Below are 21,059 nucleotides of genomic sequence, written 5' to 3' on the forward strand. Positions count from 1 at the left end.
AGAGTTCTACAGATAGTGGGGTGTCTCAATCTTGGATGAAAGAACTCTAAGCAAATATTATATAATAAATGAAATTTAGAATGGTCACTCTGATTACCTACACTCACTGGCCATTATATTGTAACAACCTGTTGGCAAGGATATATCCATGCCCTATACTGCAGATCTTACCAATGCCCCATCTGTAAGATGACTTAGGATGCGAGCCTTCTGGTACCATATTTGTTTGAGGGAAAAAGGAAGGGAAATGAGGTTCTCAGTCGCACAAACAGTCACTTTATTCTTTTCCTTTTGTGTTGTTTACAGTGTCTCCCACAAAAGAAGAGCCCCCACGGAATCATTGAACCAGAAGAACCCAGTGGCAAGAATGAACTTCTGAACAGAAGGCAAAGCATCGTGACAGCTTGCCTGTTCCCTGGCATTCAGTACTCACATCAGAAGAAAAGGGAGGATGCTAAATGAGACCGAGAACCCCAGAACTCTGGCCCTGCTGAGGGGAAGGAAGTCTGAGGGAACACGCTGGGGTAAAGCCTAGGTTTTAAGTCTCATCTATGGGGACACGCTGGAAGAATGGAGTAAGAGAAAACACATCAATGAGGAGTGTGTGTGTGTGTGTGTGTGTGTGTGTGTGTGTGTGTGTGTGATAGACTGGATCCAGCTGTGAACAGGGAGGAAGGAGGGAGACCATGACTGTCACGGCTGGGAGAATCCTTCCGGCGGGGAAGGTAGCGGAAGAATGGGCAGACACGCTCATTCTACCCAATCCTTCTTAATGGCCAGGTTCCATTCCCAGGTGAGGTGGTCCTGCTTGTCGTCATCAGTGAAGAAGGACTTGTTGTGGTAAGTGCCTCGGGCCAACATGCCCTTGGGAGCCTCCTCCACTGGAGTGAGGAACTCATACTCCTCGGGTCGGGGCCCATAGCTGCCAACCATGAATGTGGCTTTATCCACTAGGAGGAAAGAACGGTCCATTAGTGAGAGACTCGGGCAACAGAAAAGCAAGCTGAAAATGGGGGAATCTGAGAGCGCAGCTTACACGGGTGTGAGTCCAAAGCAACAGTGCCCAAGCCTGGCCAAACAGCAATGTCCCTGGGGCATTTTTTGTTTTGAACTAAGCCAGGTATGTATGATTGCCTTTCTGGAACCACGGAGGTTGAGTCAGGAACTCAAGACCAAGTTTGGCTGTGTGTCCAGGATCTTGTCTTTATGACCAAATAATCCCTCCAGACAGATATATTCAAGCATTTTAAAACCCAAAATTCCTTTTTAAAAAATGTGATTTACTTTGTCATTCCCCATAATGGAGATCAAGGTTTAGTAACCTGTGGGTACCAAAAACCAGTTTTTAAAAAGTATCAGAGTCGATTCTGATGATGAAGCCAGAGTATTAATAACTTAAGTCAGTGTGGGGAGGGGGGTGACACCTCCACACAGGGCAGACTGAACCACTAAAAATGGGCAGACAGGCCTCAGTCTCCCTCGGAGCTCCCCAGCTCTGCAGCACGTGGGGCCTTCTGTCTTTCTCTATATAACGGACTTTAAGGACCCCTTGTCTGAAATCATTCTAAAGATATTTTAGTTGGAGGGGGTTACTGTACCATTTGGTGGTCAGATTAGGTAGAATTTAGGAATTCAAATATGAGATGGGAGGGGTCACTTGAAGAACCAGCTTGAGGGGACTGCTGGGTCTGGGTTCAGAACACCTGGACTTGAGAAGTTTAACCGGCAGCGAGTAGCTGTGGGGCAGGGTACAGCTGGCCTTGTAATTGCTGCGCAGTTGGAGGCCCAGCTGCACACTTGCCATGGGCTGCTGGCCTCAGTGACTCAGCACAGCCTCTGGGCGCAAAGGAAATAGCAAGTTGAGCTGGGTTTTCATGAGACCAGGTATTAGCAAGCCAGTCAGTGTTTCTCGGGTCCTTGATCGTCTCTGGAATTTAATAGACTGATTTTTCTGTCCTGAAGTCATATCACATTAATAATTGCTCCTGGCTCCTCTGTTGATTTGGGGGACTAGGCTATGTTATCTTGTGTACAAGCCTGGTGCAGAAAGGAAGACAGGTCAGGAAGGCGTGTGGATGTGTCTGGATTACGTTCCTGCCCAAGGGGTGTCCAGAAGAATAGCAGAGGGAATATTATATTATACTACTTTTTCTCCGCCCTAGAAAGAAATATTTTCCCATTTCTTTAAGAGATCAAACACCACCTCTCTGTCCCTTCTCTCAATGGAACCCCTGAGGCTCACCCAATACACTGTCGTTCTGCCTCTCTTTCCCATGGTGCCCCTAATACTCACCCCAATACACCGCCTCTCTGTCCCTCCTTTCAATGGAACCCCTGAGGCTCACCCCAACACACAGTCCTTGGGCAGGTCTTTCTTGTCTTTCTGTCATGGTTTTACACTGTAGACTGTTTGTGCTTTTGAATATTTGGTGTGCGTATGAGTGCGTGTGTGTATGTACGCCCGCACACTCAGGGCAGAAATTGACCTCAGGTGTTCTTCCCAGGTAATATTTGCCTTGTTTTGTTTGAGACAGGGCTTTCTCACTGGTCTCGAACTCACCAATTAATCTCTGCTGGCCAGCTAGTGATGCCCAGGGCCCCCCAGTCTCTGCCTTCCCAGGCTGGGATTACAAATGCATGCCACCATTCTGCTTGCTTCCAGGGGTTCTCAGGCCTCAAACTTGGGTCTTCATGCAAACACTTTACTGACCGGGTTGTTTCTTCCACTTCTTCACCTTCGACAAACACTTTATGGCCTTTGCTTCAATTTATCTTAGTGACCCTCCCCGTGTATGAATGAGTAACAAACTTGAATTCCGGATTCTGAATGCTGAAGGCCAGTGGTTTGCCTGACCTGAACCTGGCATCCTAAATGCTGGTCTCAACGTCTAGACCTGACGTACCTGTGTAACTTTGCCTAGAGTGGCCGTGCCAGCGGCCTATATCTTTCATCCAGCTCTCATAAGCTTATAACCGAAGGTTGTTCAAAGCCTGGGGCAGGAATACCGGTGAGGAGTTTGGGCACTCTTACCTTTCATCCCAGTCCGGTATGTGTGCTGAACATACTTCAAGCCCGACACAATGTCCTTGTTCACCTGTGGGTCAGAAGCCCCAGACAATTCAGATTAAAGACCCTGTCTGGTTTTTTTTTTCTAATTTTCCCTGCCCATCCCCATTTAGTAAAGTAGATTGAGTGCTCCTCTATCAAGTCACTGTGTTTCTCTGAGAAAGTGGAGAGACCCAATCACAAGACTTTAAGTTGCCAATGCATGTTTAATATGCATTATCTCTTGATTTAATTGCTTTTGGGGAGGATGCTAATTAAAACATTGTCTCAGTGTTCTTCACCATATCTCTCCCTTCTTAGTGGCTTGGGCAATAATTTCTAGCCCTCTCTCCTTAACGCTACTAGCAAAAACACTGTTCTGGTCTCAGGGAAGGTTATAAAAATACCAATGGAAAATTCGATGTAAGTCTGTGGACACCATATCCCCAGAAATGATCCACCTCGCCTATGAAAAACAAACAACAGGCAGAAAAGCGGTAATGGAAAGTCAGGCCTGGGGGAGGCTGTGTAACGGAGATCGGAATCTACAGGGAAGGCTGTGGTCACACCAGAACACCCACCCCATAAATAGTGGATGAAGCCCACGGGTACCCGGCAGGCACGTCCAGGTTCTCTCACCACATACACTATCTATGACACTGCTGCTTTCCCTAGATACTCAGTGAAAATCCCCTGGAGGGAATGGAGCTGTAGGCAGCCTGGCATTTTGTTTTCCATGACTCACTGTACCTGGGCCTGAACTGGGCTGCCCGTGAGTTTTTCACAGTGGTCATGTCTATGCAAACAAGTTAAAGAGGACACTGAGTCATGAGCCGAAGGGCTTGGGGAACTTTCACCAGCAGAAAAATTAAAGGACCTTCAATAATTTTCCCTGTCAATAATTTTGTCTCTCTGTACATATGGAGGGCTCAATAGTTAAAACCAAACTTCTAGGGCTGTCGTTCATTCTCCTGATGGTGAGATAGACACGCGTGAGTTTCGTCACCTCGGTGCTCCCCAGAGAAACCGCTTCACAGACACATATTTAGGGAAGAAAATAGATGAATTTTTATATAGTACCCTCTTCTGGCCATGCCCCCTCTCCGCTGGATCTCCCAACTCCTAAAGCAAGAAGTTTTGGTTACAGGACACCGAAGACTAGAAGTCAGAGGTACTTCATGTCCTTAAGAGGCAGAGTACGAGGGTGGGGACCCAAAGAATCACCCTAGGTCGGGGTTCTAGGGCATTGTCAACTTCAGGATAAGAAAAAAAACATGGAGAGAAACAGAATACTGGAGGTTTGTAGGTAACTGGTATTATAAACACGCTTCCCTTGAATGTTTGCCATGAAATGTCAGGAAAGATTTAAATTGCTTTTGAAGTGCTCTTTACTGTGATCTGGGCTCCTTCCGACTGCAGCTCCAAGCAGGGACAGGCTATAGGCAGATTCACCTTTGCTTGAGTAACAGAGAGAGAGATCTTGATCTTGACGGAAATGGGGGCAAATCAGAAGTGGGCTGGACTCGAAGGTCCCTCTGTGTCTTGATACACAACCCTGACAGCTCTAGACTCACCTATACCCATTGACCTCCCCTCATCTTCTTAGGCAGTCAAAATCTACTGGTTGGATTCATTTGTAAACCCAGGTTTCCTAAACTAACAGCACAACAGTGCAAATGATCAACCACTGGACTGATGGGAAGCTGTCCTGGGTGCCTTAGATATGAGGCTTTCCCAGCATCCCAGGGGCTCTGGTAATAAACAGTATGGCAGGACGCAATGCCATCCACAGGTCGAGCGATGGCTGTGTAGGAGTTAGCAAATATTTACAGGATGAAAAGACCTTAAGCATTTTAGCATGTGGTAGAGTGGCTGCCTGGCCACCTTGAATCATATCCTGCAACCAGGAGAAAGGTGGGCCCAGTGTGCAAACAGAGAGAGCAGATGGAGAGTCCCCTGGAGAACATGACTGAGTGGGAATGGGTGGCAGCCAAGACAAGCAAACCCTAAAATGCAAAACAGTATGTCTCTCGTTTATTTACTTCCAAAGTCAAGGTTATTTTTCTGGGAGCTGTAGTTACTCACTGGGATGTATGTCTATTAATGAGCTGGGAGCTTCCTTCTGGCTTAGTTTTGCTAGATGATCTGCTCGCCTGCTCTACAAAAGCCACTGAAATTCCTAGCCACTCTGTAAGGGCCATGGTTCCTGCATCTGAAGGATAATTGAGCAGTTGGAGTATCTTGTTTCCTTCTCCTTTTCAATGAACCATTTATTTGTAACATATATCCACAAAGACCTACCACTAACAAAGCTGCGTGATGTAGTGGAAGGAAGAGGCACACACTTTTGGCTTGCCCCTGCTTGCTTAGGTTGTGTAAGGGGGAAAGGGCACAATGTGCAGTAGTGTGTGCCTTATGGAAGTGTCAGGGCACTGAGAGAGGGTGGTGGAGGACGGAGAGGCTGAGGTGTCCTGGCAGCAAAGGTTCGGGAAGTGAGGGCGGATCCCCACAGGAAGAGCTCAGAGGAAAGAGCAGGTTATTTCAGACCCAAGATGGGAAAAGGAGGACAGCAGCAACCATCACCAATATCAGTAGTGACGACAAGAGAGTACCAACACAGTCGAGCAAGAGACGGACAGTTAGAGCGAGCGCATGTGGCAGATACTTACTTTGAAGTTAATTTTGACTCTGTACTCAATGCCTTCCTTTAGCACAAACGTTTCCTTTTTGAGGGCTTCGAGATCACCTACAGAAGAGGATTTAGAAAGTTAATATCCTCAGGAGCTGTTACATAAAGAATGAAAGCCAAGGTTCAGAGCCTTCTGCTGGGACCTTCTGGTTTGCAAGATTCAAAAGGTTCTTAATTCAGATAGCAAGTGAGATTAGTGTACACACACACACACACCACACACACACACACACACACACACACACACACACACCTATACTGCCTGGAATCTTACAGTCCAGTTATTAAAAAAACATGGTAAAGAGTTTTCCTAAATGTTTGAGGCCAATGCCAAAAATATACAAACTTTATAATTAGTTGTGAACACAAACCTTTTTCCCCATAACTTCCAGTTAGTCCTGATGAAGACAAATACTTTTTATTATTTTTCAGTAACAAAAAAGTGTCAATCAACCCTAAAGGAAGGTGAGTTAATATTCTTTCTATTGAAAACTTCATGTATATCCATAGCCAGATGAAGATATGAATGTCTTTCTTCAAGAAATATGAGAAAAAAATATATAAGAGCATCAGCTATTGCTTTCATAAAATTCATATGTCTTCATTAGACTTTCCCTCCATCAATTCATATAATTGATATTATTATTATTGCCAGTTGGTCATATATGGTATATTCCAGCTTTAAAAACTACTTTTAATTTTTATAGTTATTTAACTAGGTTCTCATTTTAAGCTTATTGGACTCGCATTTCCTATGTCACATCATCTTATTTTTAGGGAAGATCATTTAAATTGTAACAGCTGTAGGGTTCATGATCCTGATAGCTGACTTTAAACCCTGCTTAGGGAGGCTGTGATGCTTTGTTCTTTCCTCCATACATTTTTTATAGTTCAGTTTTATGGGCATGTACGTGTGTGTGTGCATGTTTGTACATTTATGTATGTATGTATATATGTGCATATGTACAAGTCTCTGTGTGTATGCGTGCATATGTATGTGTGTGCATATGTGTGTCTGTACATGTGTGTGTTTCACACCGCTTTGGATAAGGATTTCACTTAACAAACATGATTACACGGCTTCAGCTCAGCAGCTTTCTTCCCTAGGACAGAAAACCTGATTCGGGGTTTCAAAGACGGAGTTTCCAGGCAGTGTTCTCATCCTCTGGGCACAACCTCAGCACTGTCTGACCCACACTTCCCAACTGACAGCTGTACCTGGCCACACAATACAGGGCTGAGTCTGGGTGAAAGACAGCCTGTTTTTGTCCTGGAGAGATGTAGCAATGTGGGGTTGTGTGTGTGTGTGTGTGTGTGTGTGTGTGTGTGTGAGAGAGAGAGAGAGAGAGAGAGAGAGAGAGAGAGAGAGAGAGAGCGCACGCTTGTGGTGTCTGCTCTACTGATTTCAGTTGAACAGGAAGCCTGTCTTCTCAGGCCCTGATTTCCTCCCTCTGACAGAAGAATCCATATAAGGTAAAGCGCACATGGCCTGTGAGAGGGAAGTTCCTGCCGTTGAACTGACAGCCCCAGAATTGTGCTTTCCTTTGCTTCGGTGAAGCTTTGAACCCGGCAGCAGCCTTCCCCCTGCAGATCTACCTTTGGTGCCCCTGATTTGGCTTCTGACCCTCTTTTCACCCCCCTAGCAGGTGCCTGTTCTTCCATGAAGCCCACCTTCCCTGTCTATGTCCATCTCCTTGAGACCTGCCTATGGAAAGAACACAAAGGGGAAATGAACACTTTTGTTTGTTTGTTCTTTGTAGGAGAACTTGTTGATGGCATGAAACTTTAAGCTTTGGGTGTGTTGAGCAGGGGAATATCTATTGTTACTCAGGTGGTCTTCAGTTGTTCCTCCCCTCAGACCATAACTGGGAGAGGATTAGAGTCTTTGCTGGCCTTCAGACCATCTGAAAACTGCAAGCCCTGGCGGGCACAGTGTGTGTCCATATTTCCATCCACAGTCTTTCCTGTGGGAACAGCTGCTTCTTCTTCCACGTGGGAACACAGAGAGGTGGTAAATGTCACACTAGTAGACATATCAAAGGTGAATAACTGGGGGCTGGGGAGAAGGCTCAGTCAGGGACATGCTTGCCACGCAAGCATGAGGACCCAAGTTTGACCTACTGAACCCGTGGTAAAAAAGTTTCAGAACTAAATAATCTCCCAAATAAATAAAGCTGGGCATGGTAGCCCTGGAGAGATGGGGACAGGCAGATTCCTTCCCCGAGGCTCTCTGGCAAGACATCCAAGCCCAAGGGAGAGACCATGAGCAATGTATGACACCTGAGGTTAACTTCCTGCCTCCACACGGATGTACACACACGCACTCTGCACTCTTCACATGTACATGAATTTGTGATCCTAATAGTATGCAAATACACACATGTATATACACGCCAAAAGGTGTATAACTCTCAACTGTTCCATTGCATTGAGTCTGGAGCTGGATTTTTCATTAAACACGGCAAGCAGCGGACAGTCAGAATGCAATGGTTTGCAGACTGATCTCAGCATGTATGTTTCCAAGGGCCACCTTGATGGTTTTCTCCAGAGAGGATTGGGGACAAGTTTTCCCTGTGACACATTAGACCCCTCTGAACAGTAGGGATGTGTTCACTTACCAGTAAGGTCCATGGTGATTGGTCCTGGCGCACTGTCACAAACAAGGCTAAGCCGGGTGACAGTCACGTTGGGGACTGTTGGGTCTGTAGGGTTAAAGAGAAAACATAAGTATATGGAAAGAGCATGTGTGTGTGTTTCAAGTTGTGGAGGAAGGAAGAGATTATAAAGAGAAAATGGCTTCTTTATGTGGAGTAGCAATAGAAATATTCACTATGCTTAGCTTTGATCCCTGTAGAAATGGCAGAATTGTGATCTTTCTAATTCAGAAATTTGCATACTTTTATATCAAGTTGACACAAGCTAGAGTCGTTTTGGAAGAGCGAGTGACCCTCTCTTGAGAAAGTGCCCCCACCAGACTGGCACACAGACAAGTCAGTGGTGTATTGTCTTCATTGACGATTGCTATAGGAGGGCCTAGCTCGTTATGGATGGTACTGTTGCTCCTGGGTGCTATAAGAAAGCAGGCAGAGACCAAAGGTGGTGGAGGCACACACCTTTAATCCCAGCACTTGGGAGGCAGAGGCAGGTGGATCTCTGTGAGTTCGAGGTCAGCCTAGTCTACAGAGTGAGTTCCAGGACAGCTTAAAAAAATAAAACAAAAAGAAAAGGAAAAGAAAGGGAAAAGGAAGCAAACTGAACAAGCCAGGAGGAGCACACTAGAAAGCAATCTTTGTCCATGACTTTTGCATCAGTTCTTGCTTTCAGGTGCTCGCCTTGAGTTCCTGGCCTGACTTCCTTTAGTGATAGTTTGTGACTGTGGAAGCATGAGCCAAATAAATCAACCCCTTTATCCCAAGACGCTAACTAAGACACCGACTCATCTTAATTATAAGTCTCAAATATCGAGACACTGTCTATTCAGGCCTTGTCACCATATTTTGTTCTGACAGTGTGTGCATGTGTGTGTGTGTGTGTGTGTGTGTGTTTGTGTGTGTGTGTAACAGAGACACACACACACAAACACACAGACAGAGAAAGAGAACTAATTATGAAACACCCCCCAAAGAGATAAGAATACAATCATAGGGGCTGATGGAGACCAGAATACAATAATATAGCTGTGGTCTGAAATTCTAAGTGCTTTTTGTGGGTGAGTAATCTTTGTCTGCCTCACCTGTGACTCTCACACAGTCTCCAGAGAAGACTTAATTATACAGCCTACGACCTTAGACAGCACGAATGAAGAGTGCCTCACCCTCCTCACCGTGTAGCCCAACTGTGGGTGACAGCTGAGCGTGTCTCACCGGAGACCTTGCCCTGCCCCTCCCCATGTGCACGCACACACCTGCTACCACAGGGACGTCTCCCAACAGTGTCTTCTTGTACTTGGTTAGGCTCTCGTCATCTTTGTCCATCTCCTGCAGCTCCTTCAGGGACTTCTGAGGGGGTGGCTTGTAATTGAGCTTGCTGTCCAGGTCATCGTCTCCCTCCTCCAACTGGGGCTGTGCATCCTTCTCGGTCATCTTGATTTCTCTTTATTTCAGAGACAGGATGATGGTCCGTTAGCCAGTCGGGTTGCCATTGGTGCCACCCTTGCCTTATTGGAGATCTACACACATTAGGGAATCTTCAAATTGTCCCTCAGCACACTTCATGAAACATATAATCTTTCCAGCTGTTTCTCTGACTTAATTTTTCTTTGCAGAAACAAAACTATATAAATACATAACTCACTTGTGAACAATACACTCGGGTGAAGAAGCATAATGAACAGCCCCAATGACCAATCATTCTAGCTCTCTTTGCTCCTTTGCTGTTCCCAGTATACAGTCTGAGCTACGGAGCCTTACAGACACAAGCAGGGCATCTGCGCTCAGATGGTTGCTTTCTTCTCATGAGCTTATTCTTTCATTGAATAGCAGTCAGATCTCGAAGGTGACACTCGGGAAACACAGACCTCTGACACCTGCCTGGGATATATGAATGGACCCCATCCCACACTGCTAATTATGGTTTGAGGGCAGACACTGGGTCCTCGGTTTTTCTTGAGTTCACACCCCCACCCCATAATACATATGTAGCTCTGTATTTTATAATTTTCATTGATTGATTTATTTTACTGTGTATCCTGTGTTCTTTGGACATGCCACCAAGCAGCAAAGGACTCAAATTCCTCTTGGCAAAAATCTTATGTGCAAATATGTTCTAAGGGGCCTTCTTCAATCTCACCAGTTCTTTGAGTCCTTACTATATTTTTCTATATTTCTAGTAATCCTGTGCTGTCTATACACTGTAGGTTAGCTGTGAGTGTGGTCTAATAGAAAAATCATAAACTTACTTAAAAGATAATGAGATTTGTTTTTTTAAAAATCTTCAACTTAATGGTATAACTCGATCATGGAGTTTACACGTGATGACATTGTCTAAAAGTGTCAACAGGTTGGACGCATCTACAAGGTCTCCTGTGCATGGACCACGAATCTTTCCTTCTCTGATCATCGTCTACATTAACTTGAGGGGTGTAAAGAAAAACGAGGAGGAGATCTAGTAAAATTATCTTCATGTGAGTGATGATGAGCGTCTGTAGATACAGATTTTCACAGCTCCAAAGTTAAGAGGTAAAATAGTCCAGTTCTCACTGAATCATTGGGAAACTGAGAACTGATGGTTAAGAGACTCATTCCTGGTCACGTAGCGGTGAACTTGACAGTGTGTGCCTGGAGGTAAAGGGAGGTGCTGCCTGGAAGATGCCCGGGCAAGAATGTCAAATTTCTCATCTCCTCTTGCCCATAGGCAAAGCCTTCATTTCTAATAGTCTCAAACCTAGAAGACATTATGTATCACATCTCATTCAGAGTGAAAACACGGTGGATGTCTGGGAATTCTCTGGGAATGAGGAAATTTATGGCTCAATTTGATAGCAGTTAATATGTTACTCATATGACAAGAAGAAAAATAATTTGGAAATAGAGAAGAAGTAAAGCAAATTTGATGGAACGAAAGAAAGAAATGGCCGGGGAGGATGGAGAGGGGATGAAGGAAAGGTTGAAACAGGGGAAGGGAGAGAACGACACGAGGGACCTCTTCATTCATCTTCCAGCAAAACATCAGGGCAAACACCAAAGCCCTGAGTAGCTCTGAAAGCCACATTGCAATGCCCAGGTCCGTTTCCTGCACAGAAAGGAAGCAAGTAGGATGGCTTTTCTGATAACCCTGTCTCACTTGAACCACAGCATCACATCCCTCAAAGCCAAGACTCTAGAGATCAGCAGAGAAAGCATAATGACTAATACAGCTCATATCCCGGACAGCATTCAGAGAAAAAATAGAATGAACTGGTAGGAAAAATAAAGAAGGATGCAGTGGGTGGATCTTGTAATCTGGGGGCAATTTAAGGACAAGCTTCAAGAAGCAGATGAAGAGCAAGCCGGATAAGACGAACGGGAAGAGGCAGAGTCTCATCTGGTGGCCATAGCAGCTTAGCAGATGAGCATGATGGAGAGTCCACAACCTACTGGATAGAGCAGCAGGCTATTTACAAGGACAAGGGTGGCCCAGCGCACAGGAGAGAACCTTTGGGAATATCATTCCATCCTAACAGCTCCCCACTGAAAGCCTGGCTGTTAGATAGTGACATCGCACCCATTTGTCAGTTCAGGATGACCTCGTAAGCTTGCAAGAGTTGTGATTCTCCAGCTTTAGATTCCAGTTCTTGAAAAGAGTAAGAGAAAGAGGGAAAGAGAGAGAGAAGGAGAGGGGGGAGAAAGTGAGGGGTAGGAAGGGGAAGAGAGAAGGAGAGGGAGGGGGAGAAGGAGGGGTGAGGGATGGTCTCCATAAAACTTGTAAACTTCTAACTATGTGACCTTTGCCAAATCAATTCTTCTATCATTCCATCATTTTCCATCTTATTATTAAATCTGGCAAAATTTAAATTTTCGTAATTCATTGCGAACATAAACATTTCATAAAACCAAGACAACTTTTTGAAGAAGTTGAAGAGGGGAGGACAATGTATGGTGTCTGGAATTGGTGCAATAAAAGTGAGCATTTCAGAGCCAATTACAATAATTTGACATAATCATAGCATAAGAAAAAGATACGAGACCCGCTGATCTGAAGTTCCTCACTGTGGAAAGATGATTATTATGAGAATACACACAAAATAACTGCAAAGGCAACACTCAGCCAAAGCCTTTTCAGCAAAAAAGAGGCTAAGACTTGTTGGTGGGCAGCCATGGCTTACAAAGGCCTTCACTTCGGAGCATATTGGCATGTACCGTGCTGGTCAGAGGCAGGGAAGGAAGGGAAGCTGGTAGCTTCCGTCACACTCAAGAGACCTAGATGGTCGATTGGTGGCCCTTCTCTTTTGGGAGATGACGGGACTCTTAAAACATGTGATAAGGAGGGATTGAGAGATTGATTCAGTCGCTATGAACACTGGCTGCCCTTCCAGAGGACCTGGTTCAGATTCCCAGCACCTAGGCTGCTCATAACCATCTGTAACTCTAGTTCTGGAAGGTCTGTCACCCTCTTCTTGCTTTTGGGGTCTACATACAAACATGTGTGCAAAACAGTCATAAACATAAAATAAAAATAAACAACTCTTGAAAAATATGACAAACATGGTCTTTAGTCCAAAGAAGAAAAGAATAAAGATATGATTTTTTTTATTTTTTTTAGGCCATAGACTCATGGATTCTGAAGTCCTTCGTAACCTTTTTTTGTTTGTTTGGTTTTTCAAGATAGGTTTCACTGTTTTAGCTCTGGCTGTGCCCTGGAACTTGCTTTGTAGACAAAGCTGTCCTCGAACTCACAGAGATCTGCCTGCCTCTGCCTTCTGAGTGCTGGGATTAAAGGCATACACCACCACTGCATGGCCTGGCCTGACCTTCATAATCTTTATCACGGTCTAAGAACTCCAGGTTGGAAATGTGACCTTGGCCCTATAACTTCTGGTGAATGCAGTCAATTGTTACAGAGGAAGTTCTTCCCCCCTGAGGCCCTGCCGGATCCTTGAGATTGGACCTCAAAGTCAAGACTGAACTTCTTGACCCGAAATGTTGGCTATCCAGAAGCAGAGGACATCAGGTAGTATCCATGGCTCATGAGTGTGGGCTTGTTGTAAGACTGTGCGATCTAGGACTGTTTATCTCCACATTAAGCAACCCCATCACATATGGAGGTTGGTTCTGCCTCCCTTGTAGTGAACTCTGTGGGCACATAGTTCAGCCTTGAGGACCCTATGTTCCTTGACTTGAGAGATGGGGACCAGGGAACATGGTCTCTAAATGGCCCACTAGTCCCAGTCTTTCCCTGGAGGTATCTCCCTTCAGTGTGCCAGCTGAGCTCCTCTTTACTAACTTTACCTCATCTATGAACATGAGAGAACAATACCATCACTGAACTCTCTAAATTTCATATGACTTTCCGCAAGGTGCTACATTCTGAACTTTATATAACTTGCTTTGCTCCCCCTCAGATGTAAGTCATTTTTCTTTACCTGAAGCTCTTTGTGTCACAAAGACTATCCTAGAAACAGCCACAAGCAGTTACTGGGCTGTTCTGAGTCCAAACTTAGCAATTCCACACTCAATGAAGCCCATGGACTATTGAAAGTAACCACCAGGCACGGTGAGGGAATTTCATGTTACAGAAACAGAAAAACAGAAGAAAACAGTAAACATGGCTTAACCTCAGGCCAATACACACATGTCTGGCTGTTAATACAGCTTCATATGAGTTGTTGGCCATAAAAGAAATTAGATTCTACATTTGTAGGAAATAAATCTTGCCCCTGGTTAACTTAGTGACGTGACCCTCATGTTTGATAAAATGTGGGCTCGAGGAAGGTGGGCCTACTCGAAGCCTGCTACTGCAACAAACTTCTTACAGGCCCTAAGCAAACTTCTAACATCAGCCGGTGGTGACGGAAAACTGGTCCTCCCCCATAGCACTGAACGGGGGAAGAACTGGCCAGGAGATTATTAATGCATACTAATAAACATTAATCCCATTCCTTGTCTCCTCCCTTACTGGCCTTGCTAACAGTGTGTTTTGCGGTACGTAACTGCCTAAGTGCCGAAAGCTTCCCCTGCGTAAAAACTGATCACGTCCAGCCCTTTCTTCTCAATTTGTAGTCTGTTTTTCTGAGGAGTAAGGAAGAGAGCCAAGGTTCAGGGACTTCTGAGGGTTGTTTATAAGTGGAGTCTAATGTAAAACTACAAAGATAACTACTGTATTTCCTTAGAAATACCTCGCAGTAACAATTTCATCTTAGACTGACCGAAGCCCCCGTTCACTCTGAACGATGGGTCAGTGGATGCAGAGCAGTGGACGGAGAAATTCCCTCTGGCTCTGGAGCAAAATGCAGGGGCAATTCAACTAGGTTGAAAGGCTGGGTCTTCTGAGGTGTTACCCTGCACATCTGAGTCACTACAAGGAAGAGGTAGCAACTAGAGAAAGGGAGAGAGGTGTGGAGGGTGGGGAGTGAGGGGAGCAGGGGATTTCCTTGCAGTAGGGCCCAGAGCAGAATGCTGGATTCTTTCTGAAAACTGCACAGCTAATCAAGGCTCCTCAGGCTTTGATGCTGCTGCCTGGTCTCAGGAGACCCAAGCTTATCTCGCGGGACATCCACAAGGCCTCTTGGTTGCTTCTGGAATCACCCCCAGTCCTTCAGTATTCCTAGCTGCATGGAAGATTTGGCCCTTCCTTGGCATTGAAAGGCCATTCTCTACCAAGTCAGCTGCTTGGACATTCCAAGCTCAAAACTAGATGCGAAGATCCAAGCTAGCGACTGAGAGGGACCCTTCTTGTACGCTGCACTGAAGGTTCTTATGTCCAGAATGGGACATAGTTCTTAAATTCTGTATTTCTCTATTTTCAAAATTCCAGCCCCCCCCTCCCCCACCAGGCTTCCCTTTTTTCCAGACCGGGTCGCACTATTTAGTCGGGGCAGTCCTGGAAGTCACAGAGAAACCCCTGCCTCTGCCTCCCAAAAGCTATGATTAAAGGTGTGCGCCACGGCTCCTCCAGAAACCTTTCCCTTCCTGAGGGAAACGGCTTCTTATTTCCTGCCTCTGCATTCCTAGCATGCTTCTCCAGCCCTGTTTTTTTTTTTTTTTTTTTTTTTTTTTTTTTTGGTGCAGAAGGAGATAAGACTAAGATTTACGGTTCTTCTCCAACTGCCCACACTGAGACACTCTTCTTTCCCAAATAATACTTTAAAACAGTCTTCAAAGTCAGCTGTGCCATGGAAGCCATGACTAGGCAAAAAACAAAAAATAAACAAACAAACAAAAAAACTAGCCTTGAGTAACACAACATATCCCCAAGGTTTTGAATGAATGAAACATTAGAAGTCAAAGACTCTTTCATGGCCGGTTGAACTTAGGTTATCGGACTCCTGAAGCTTCAAAGACCTGGTGGAGTTTTAGCCAGCCTTGGTTGAGGAAATCAAAGCGTTATCAACAGAGAACAAGTTGGTAAGAGCTTGCTGTATGGGTGAAAGTATTGATGATGGTTCAGGAGCAAGTGAGACCTGGGACCTGCCACTGTAGGCTCTGCATGAGACTCCAGTTCACCATCCCTCAGCAGAGTTCATAAAAGAGCGTGCTGCCCCACAAACGAAGGCACTCTATACATGGGCGTAGAGAAACCCTCTTCCATGGACGTTTCCCAAGGCTACCGTTTTCTTCACCCTACCCGCTACAGGACTTCAGTCGAACTACCGAACACTTCCGTGACTTAGTAATCGTCTCCATTTGCTCAGTATGAAAATGTTGAGTTTCCCAATACCAAGCTTGGCACACAGAGGGCTCTGAGCCAATGCTGGCTGTCTTCTCTCTGCATAATTTTCTCCCCACAGGACTCCTCCTTCCTGCTAGCTGAAGTTAGTCACATTATATTCCCATAAATTCCCCTCAGAATAACTCTGTTGTTCTGAGCTTCCAGTGCAAACAACGCTGCGAGACTACTCAGAGTCGATCTCCCTAGGGACAGACCCATGGTCCCCAAAATGGCGAGGGACAAAATTCCAAGGGTTGGAAGATGCCCATGAGGTTGAGGCCGCATAGCCATGATTGTTCCTCATCGGCTGAGCCTGGGCCATGGAGATGGAGAGGGGACCATCGGTCTATCAGAGAGAGACTCAGGCCTCCCAAAAGAATAAGCTGATTTTGTCACTACACTGTGCTGTATTTGAAACTGGCAGGGAAATACTCTTAGAAATGACAAGATGAAAGGCCCCTGCTGGTGAGCAGTCTCCAGCCAACAGGTCACCATAGATCTCTTCTTGAGTCCTCATGTGAGGATTCCATGTGCCAACCCTGACTTCGGGAGGATCTTGTCTTTGTGAACGGAAGCTTTGGGAGCCTTCCTGTAGTCTACCTCTCTCACTGGCAGTGAGGAACTGCTCAGGGTTTCTCTCAGCCACATCACAACTTACTCCAGAAGAGGGGGATATTAGGACAGGCTGCCTGGGAGGTGATAAGGAGAGGAAGGCCCATCAAGTCATCCAGAAAGCACTTCTAATGAGGCCAAAGTTCAGACCATGGCAGCCCGAAGGCCCACTGACCCTGTTCATGGTTGAGCCCTCTAAGCTTCTCCTAGCCTCTCTCTCTCCAGCACCCTTCTCTGTATCTTTGGGTTCCCTTTAGCTCTCCCTGGTGTGAAAGGCTGTTTTGTTTTGGGCAGTAACCGTGACTATGTTTCTGCCCATCCCATTGCAGGAATTTAATTCCCTGCTTTTGCTAATGCCTCAGTACTTGACAGCTTGGAAGCATTTTTTTTTTCTCTTCTCAAACATTCTCTTTAAAGTGTGCTCAAAAACAGGAAACCGCATAACCCCACCCCAGCACAACACATTATCCACCAGCACAGTACATATCAACGCGGAGGTACGGCTTTTTTTTTTCCCTGAGCTTGGTCAAATTCCAGCTCCTGCCAAGCTAGGAAACAGCTCAGTGCACCACCCCCGCCCCATCCCAGGTATTCCCAGAACCCTTCTCTAGAACATTCTCACAGCAGGGTACTTGCCTACCTCCTCCAGTTAGTCTACCAGTCCCAGCCCCGACTTCCCCTTTTCTGCTCCAGCGGTCGGTCTCCTTAGCACTTTCTTATCGTGAAGTTTGTTTTAAAGAACCAGCCTTCTTAAGAACAGCCGGAGCTCATCTGCTGCAGGGCAGAAGCGTGGTTCTGAGATTTCCTGCGTGGGCTCTGCGCCCTCCTTCAGCCTCCCCCACCTCAGGCATTCAACTTACATTCAGGGCTTCGCGTTTTCTGTCGGGTACCTCTGCCTGTCAACTCTGACTTCTGAGTACCGGCAGTTAGAACAGGAAGGAAGTTAGTGAGAGAGAGAGAGAAAAAAAATGTTTTAAACCTACTTGAAGAGGAAACCCTGGGCTGTCTCAAATCCTGTTCCTTTGCACTGCCTATCTTCCGATCAGCCAGCTCCGAGCAGCATTCTTGACAATTAATGACACATGTGGAGCGAGCCAGCCCATGTGACATGGGCTGCATGAGTGTGCATGCGGGGGGATGGTCCCCATAGCCGTGTGTGCTATGCATAACTGTGCGTGCGTGGCCAAGAGCCATACTCTTAGGGGGATACGTGCAGCCCCCCAAACAATAGTGTTTAATTTGTAGAGGCTTTGGTGTGCATGCCTAACTTCTGCTCCTACAGGGCCCCCGCCAGCTTTTTTACTTTTCTTTTTTTTTCCTGGTAAGACAATTTGTTGGTAGGAAGTGCAGAGTAGGAATTCTGAGTGTTAAATGTATATACTTGGTGCTAAATATTTCTTTTCAGACATTTTTGGAGCTTTGTTTCCTGGTTCTAGTTTTAAGATGTTGCTGTGTATTGAGCCATAAACCTTCAAATGAAGTAAACAAAAACAAAAACAAAACAACAAAAATCCCGCTGCCCTTGGCTATATCCAGGAATGCAGATTTGCAAAAGAAAATTCAACTTCATTAATTCATCATCTAAGGCAGAAATCTGGGATAATCACATATATGCTAAAATTGACTTTGCTGCTATTTGAGGCAATGGTTTGTGAAGTCATGTAAATGAGAACAAGCTGCCAAGGCCATATGCAAACCTTTTGAGGAAACAGTGGCTGTGAGCTCTACCTCACTGACTCTCCAGGCTCCTGTGACCGCAGTCAAAACTGCAAGCTCATTTATACTAAGATTTCGGCAGTCAGTATTTGTATCTATACACTTAGTGCTTGCTACTTCAACACAGTCAATTGAAAAAAACAGCATTAATTCTGTCTTCACCCAAGTTTATTGGATGCTGTGTGTTCCTAGGTTTATTTTGAAATTCACTGCCAGGGATTGCATTTTGCCCTTAGGGTAATTAGAGCTGGACTGGCCAAAGAGATGGCAGTCGGTCTGGGTGAGAAAACGGACTAACCTAGAAAAACTATAAGAGAGAAAGCAGTGGGGTTGGGGGTGGGTGCTGCATAGTTTAGGGCAACTTGAACAAGCCTGTCTGCATCCAAAGAAAGGAACCTCAATTGGAGAAAAAAAGCTTCCATAAGTTTGGGCTGCAGGTAAACCATATAGGGCATTTTATTAATTAGTGATTGGTGGGGGAGGGCACAGTCGATTGTGGGGGGTTCCACCCTGGTCTATAAAAAAGTGGGCTGAGCCCGGCGGTGGTGGTGCACGCCTTTAATCCTAGCACTCGGGAGGCAGAGGCAGGCGGATCTCTGTGAGTTCGAGGCCAGCCTGTTCTATAGGAGCTAGTTCCAGGACAGGAACCAAACGTTACGGAGAAACCCTGTCTCGAAAATCCAAAAAAAGAAAAAAAGTGGGCTGAGCACACCATGAAGAGCAAGCGAGTAAGCCACACTCCTTCCTGACATCTGCTTCTGCCTCCAGGTTTTTTTTTTTTTTTTTTGCCCTGTTTGAGTTCTTGCCATGGCTTCCCTCAGAGACCTACTATTCGCGTAAGCTAAATAAACGCTTTCCTCCTCCAGTTGCTTTGGTCACCGTGTTTCATCGCAGCAATAGCAACCCTAACTAAGATAGTATGCGTGCCTGAAAGCCAGCGTTTGGAAGGCCGAGTCAAGAGGGTCTCAGATTTGGGGTCAGGCCTGGGCTACATGGCTTCATAGTAAGGCCACCTCACCAGTAATAAAAAACAAAAAAATAAATAAGCACCAAACAAGGGAATAGTACATAATTAAATTCAACCAAGTTAAGAAAACCCCCAGACAGAGCCATTTTATAAATTTCAAGATAATATGTAGATAGAAGATCACCCATCAAACACAGTGGATAGCTGTACGTTGATAAAAATGCTCTCGAATTGGAGCTAAGAGCCCACTCAATAAGACGAAGAGCATGCCAGGTACTGAAAATCTAGCTACCTACTCAGTGGTGGTGAAGTCATGGCTACTGGAGGAGAATCTACGGCGATTCATTTACTAAAGCATCATCATCCCTTAACAGCAATCCTTAAAGGTTGTTCTTTTACCCACAGAGAAATCTGGTCTCTACCCTTCATCAAGAAAACTTCTTTTTGGAACCAATGGAGACCACTATGGATAGACCACCACCAATCAAAATACAGACTTGTGGAGCCCAGTATCAACAAATACAAAATACTCCCACATCCGAGGCTCAGAAAACATTGCAGAAGAGGGTGTGGAAAGATTATAAGAGCCAGATGATCTGGGAGTTTGCTGTGAGACTGACTAGTAATGTCAGAACCCACACCCATAAAGTCTCACAAACACGACTGCCTGAACGTGAGCTGGACAAGGACAACACTGATGGGCATGCCAAAGTGGACAACCCACAAGACCCTACACAGAGAATTCCAGGCAACCGAGGAAAAACTGGGAGTGGGAGAGGTGGTCTTCCCCAAGGAAGAGCACACTAATTAGTCGCCTAGTGCCAATATAGCCCTGAAAACAACATGCAAGTAACATTATACAGAGCAAGCTGGTTATATTTAGGAATATATATATATATATTCATGTATATATGTACATATATATGCATGTGGTAATAATGGGAAAAAGGTCAAGTATTTGAGTGTGTGTTTTTATGGGGAGTGGTAGTGTTTGGAGGCAGGAAAGGGAAAAAGAGAAATGTTGAAATTGTATTCTAATCTCAGAAATAAAAAAATGTATATGATTTACCCAGAAGAAAAAGAGGGACATATTTATTCATTTGATACTATTTGTTGGGTATTTCTCTTTCAAAGAGTGTTGGGGTATTGAGGTACAAGGAAGTCAAACCTCTGCAGTCTGGGGTAACTTACGTTCCCAAGGGCAGACAAAGAATAACCCATACATTAACAGAAGAAAGCATGGAGGTCAGGGTCTACTTGAGCACACCCATTTCCTGTGCTAAGAGGGACAATACCACGAGTTAGGCCTGACTGTCCCTGTTGAGCTGAACCCAATATGTTCTGGTAGTCTGTGTTACTGGGGCACTTTAGGGAAAGATATCAGAAGGCAAAAGCTGTAGACTCCATATGATCTGTGTAGTCTCTACACCACCCTTTGAACACAGAGAAATTCATAATTTTTATCAAGTTTTCAGAGGGGTCTACAACCTTGAAATAATAGCGACTACTAGGTCAATCGTCATTTTGATGATATATTCTTGGAAATTGTCTTCCCGTGCACAAATGCTGGGGGTTCAGAGAAACTGATAGGACCTGTGAAGAAGTTGTTATGGGAGTCATTGACCCCAGTTGACCTCTTCCTGTGTTTTTCTGTGGCAGGTCATTCTTTTATTTACCAGAAGAGA

General features: G+C 45.2%; 1 protein-coding gene across 3 annotated transcripts; it reads right to left on the reverse strand.

Annotated features, from left to right (window-relative positions):
- Window positions 1-253: 253 nt before the first annotated feature.
- Arhgdib (Rho GDP dissociation inhibitor beta) lies at window positions 254-17,769 on the reverse strand. 3 transcript variants are annotated; one of them, XM_041639324.1, is made up of 6 exons: window positions 17,675-17,769; window positions 9,640-9,827; window positions 8,354-8,437; window positions 5,716-5,792; window positions 3,032-3,095; window positions 254-950 (listed from the first exon to the last, which is right to left on the reverse strand). In XM_041639324.1, the coding sequence occupies exons 2-6, from the start codon at window positions 9,815-9,817 to the stop codon at window positions 751-753; spliced, it is 603 nt and encodes a 200-aa protein (XP_041495258.1). In that variant the 5' UTR covers window positions 9,818-9,827; window positions 17,675-17,769; the 3' UTR covers window positions 254-750. The 3 variants fall into 3 exon arrangements, with proteins under 3 accessions (XP_041495258.1, XP_041495250.1, XP_041495268.1); XM_041639316.1 differs by lacking the exon at window positions 17,675-17,769 and adding an exon at window positions 17,552-17,624; XM_041639334.1 differs by lacking the exon at window positions 17,675-17,769 and adding an exon at window positions 17,332-17,486.
- Window positions 17,770-21,059: the final 3,290 nt, after the last annotated feature.

This window comes from Microtus oregoni, unplaced genomic scaffold (assembly GCF_018167655.1).
Source record: "Microtus oregoni isolate MIOR12 unplaced genomic scaffold, Mior012 000002F_ref0000024, whole genome shotgun sequence".
NCBI classification, from domain to species: domain Eukaryota; kingdom Metazoa; phylum Chordata; class Mammalia; order Rodentia; family Cricetidae; genus Microtus; species Microtus oregoni.

Bases quoted from the DNA above. Each gene is read 5' to 3' on its own strand.
- Arhgdib (XM_041639324.1), bottom strand. From the start codon at position 9,817: ATGACCGAGAAGGATGCACAGCCCCAGTTGGAGGAGGGAGACGATGAC. The intron at 8,438-9,639 runs GTGTGTGCGTGC...TTAACCCTACAG, and splicing joins AGACGTCCCTGTGGTAGCAG to ACCCAACAGTCCCCAACGTG. The intron at 5,793-8,353 runs GTAAGTGAACAC...CCTCTTCTGTAG, and splicing joins AATCACCATGGACCTTACTG to GTGATCTCGAAGCCCTCAAA.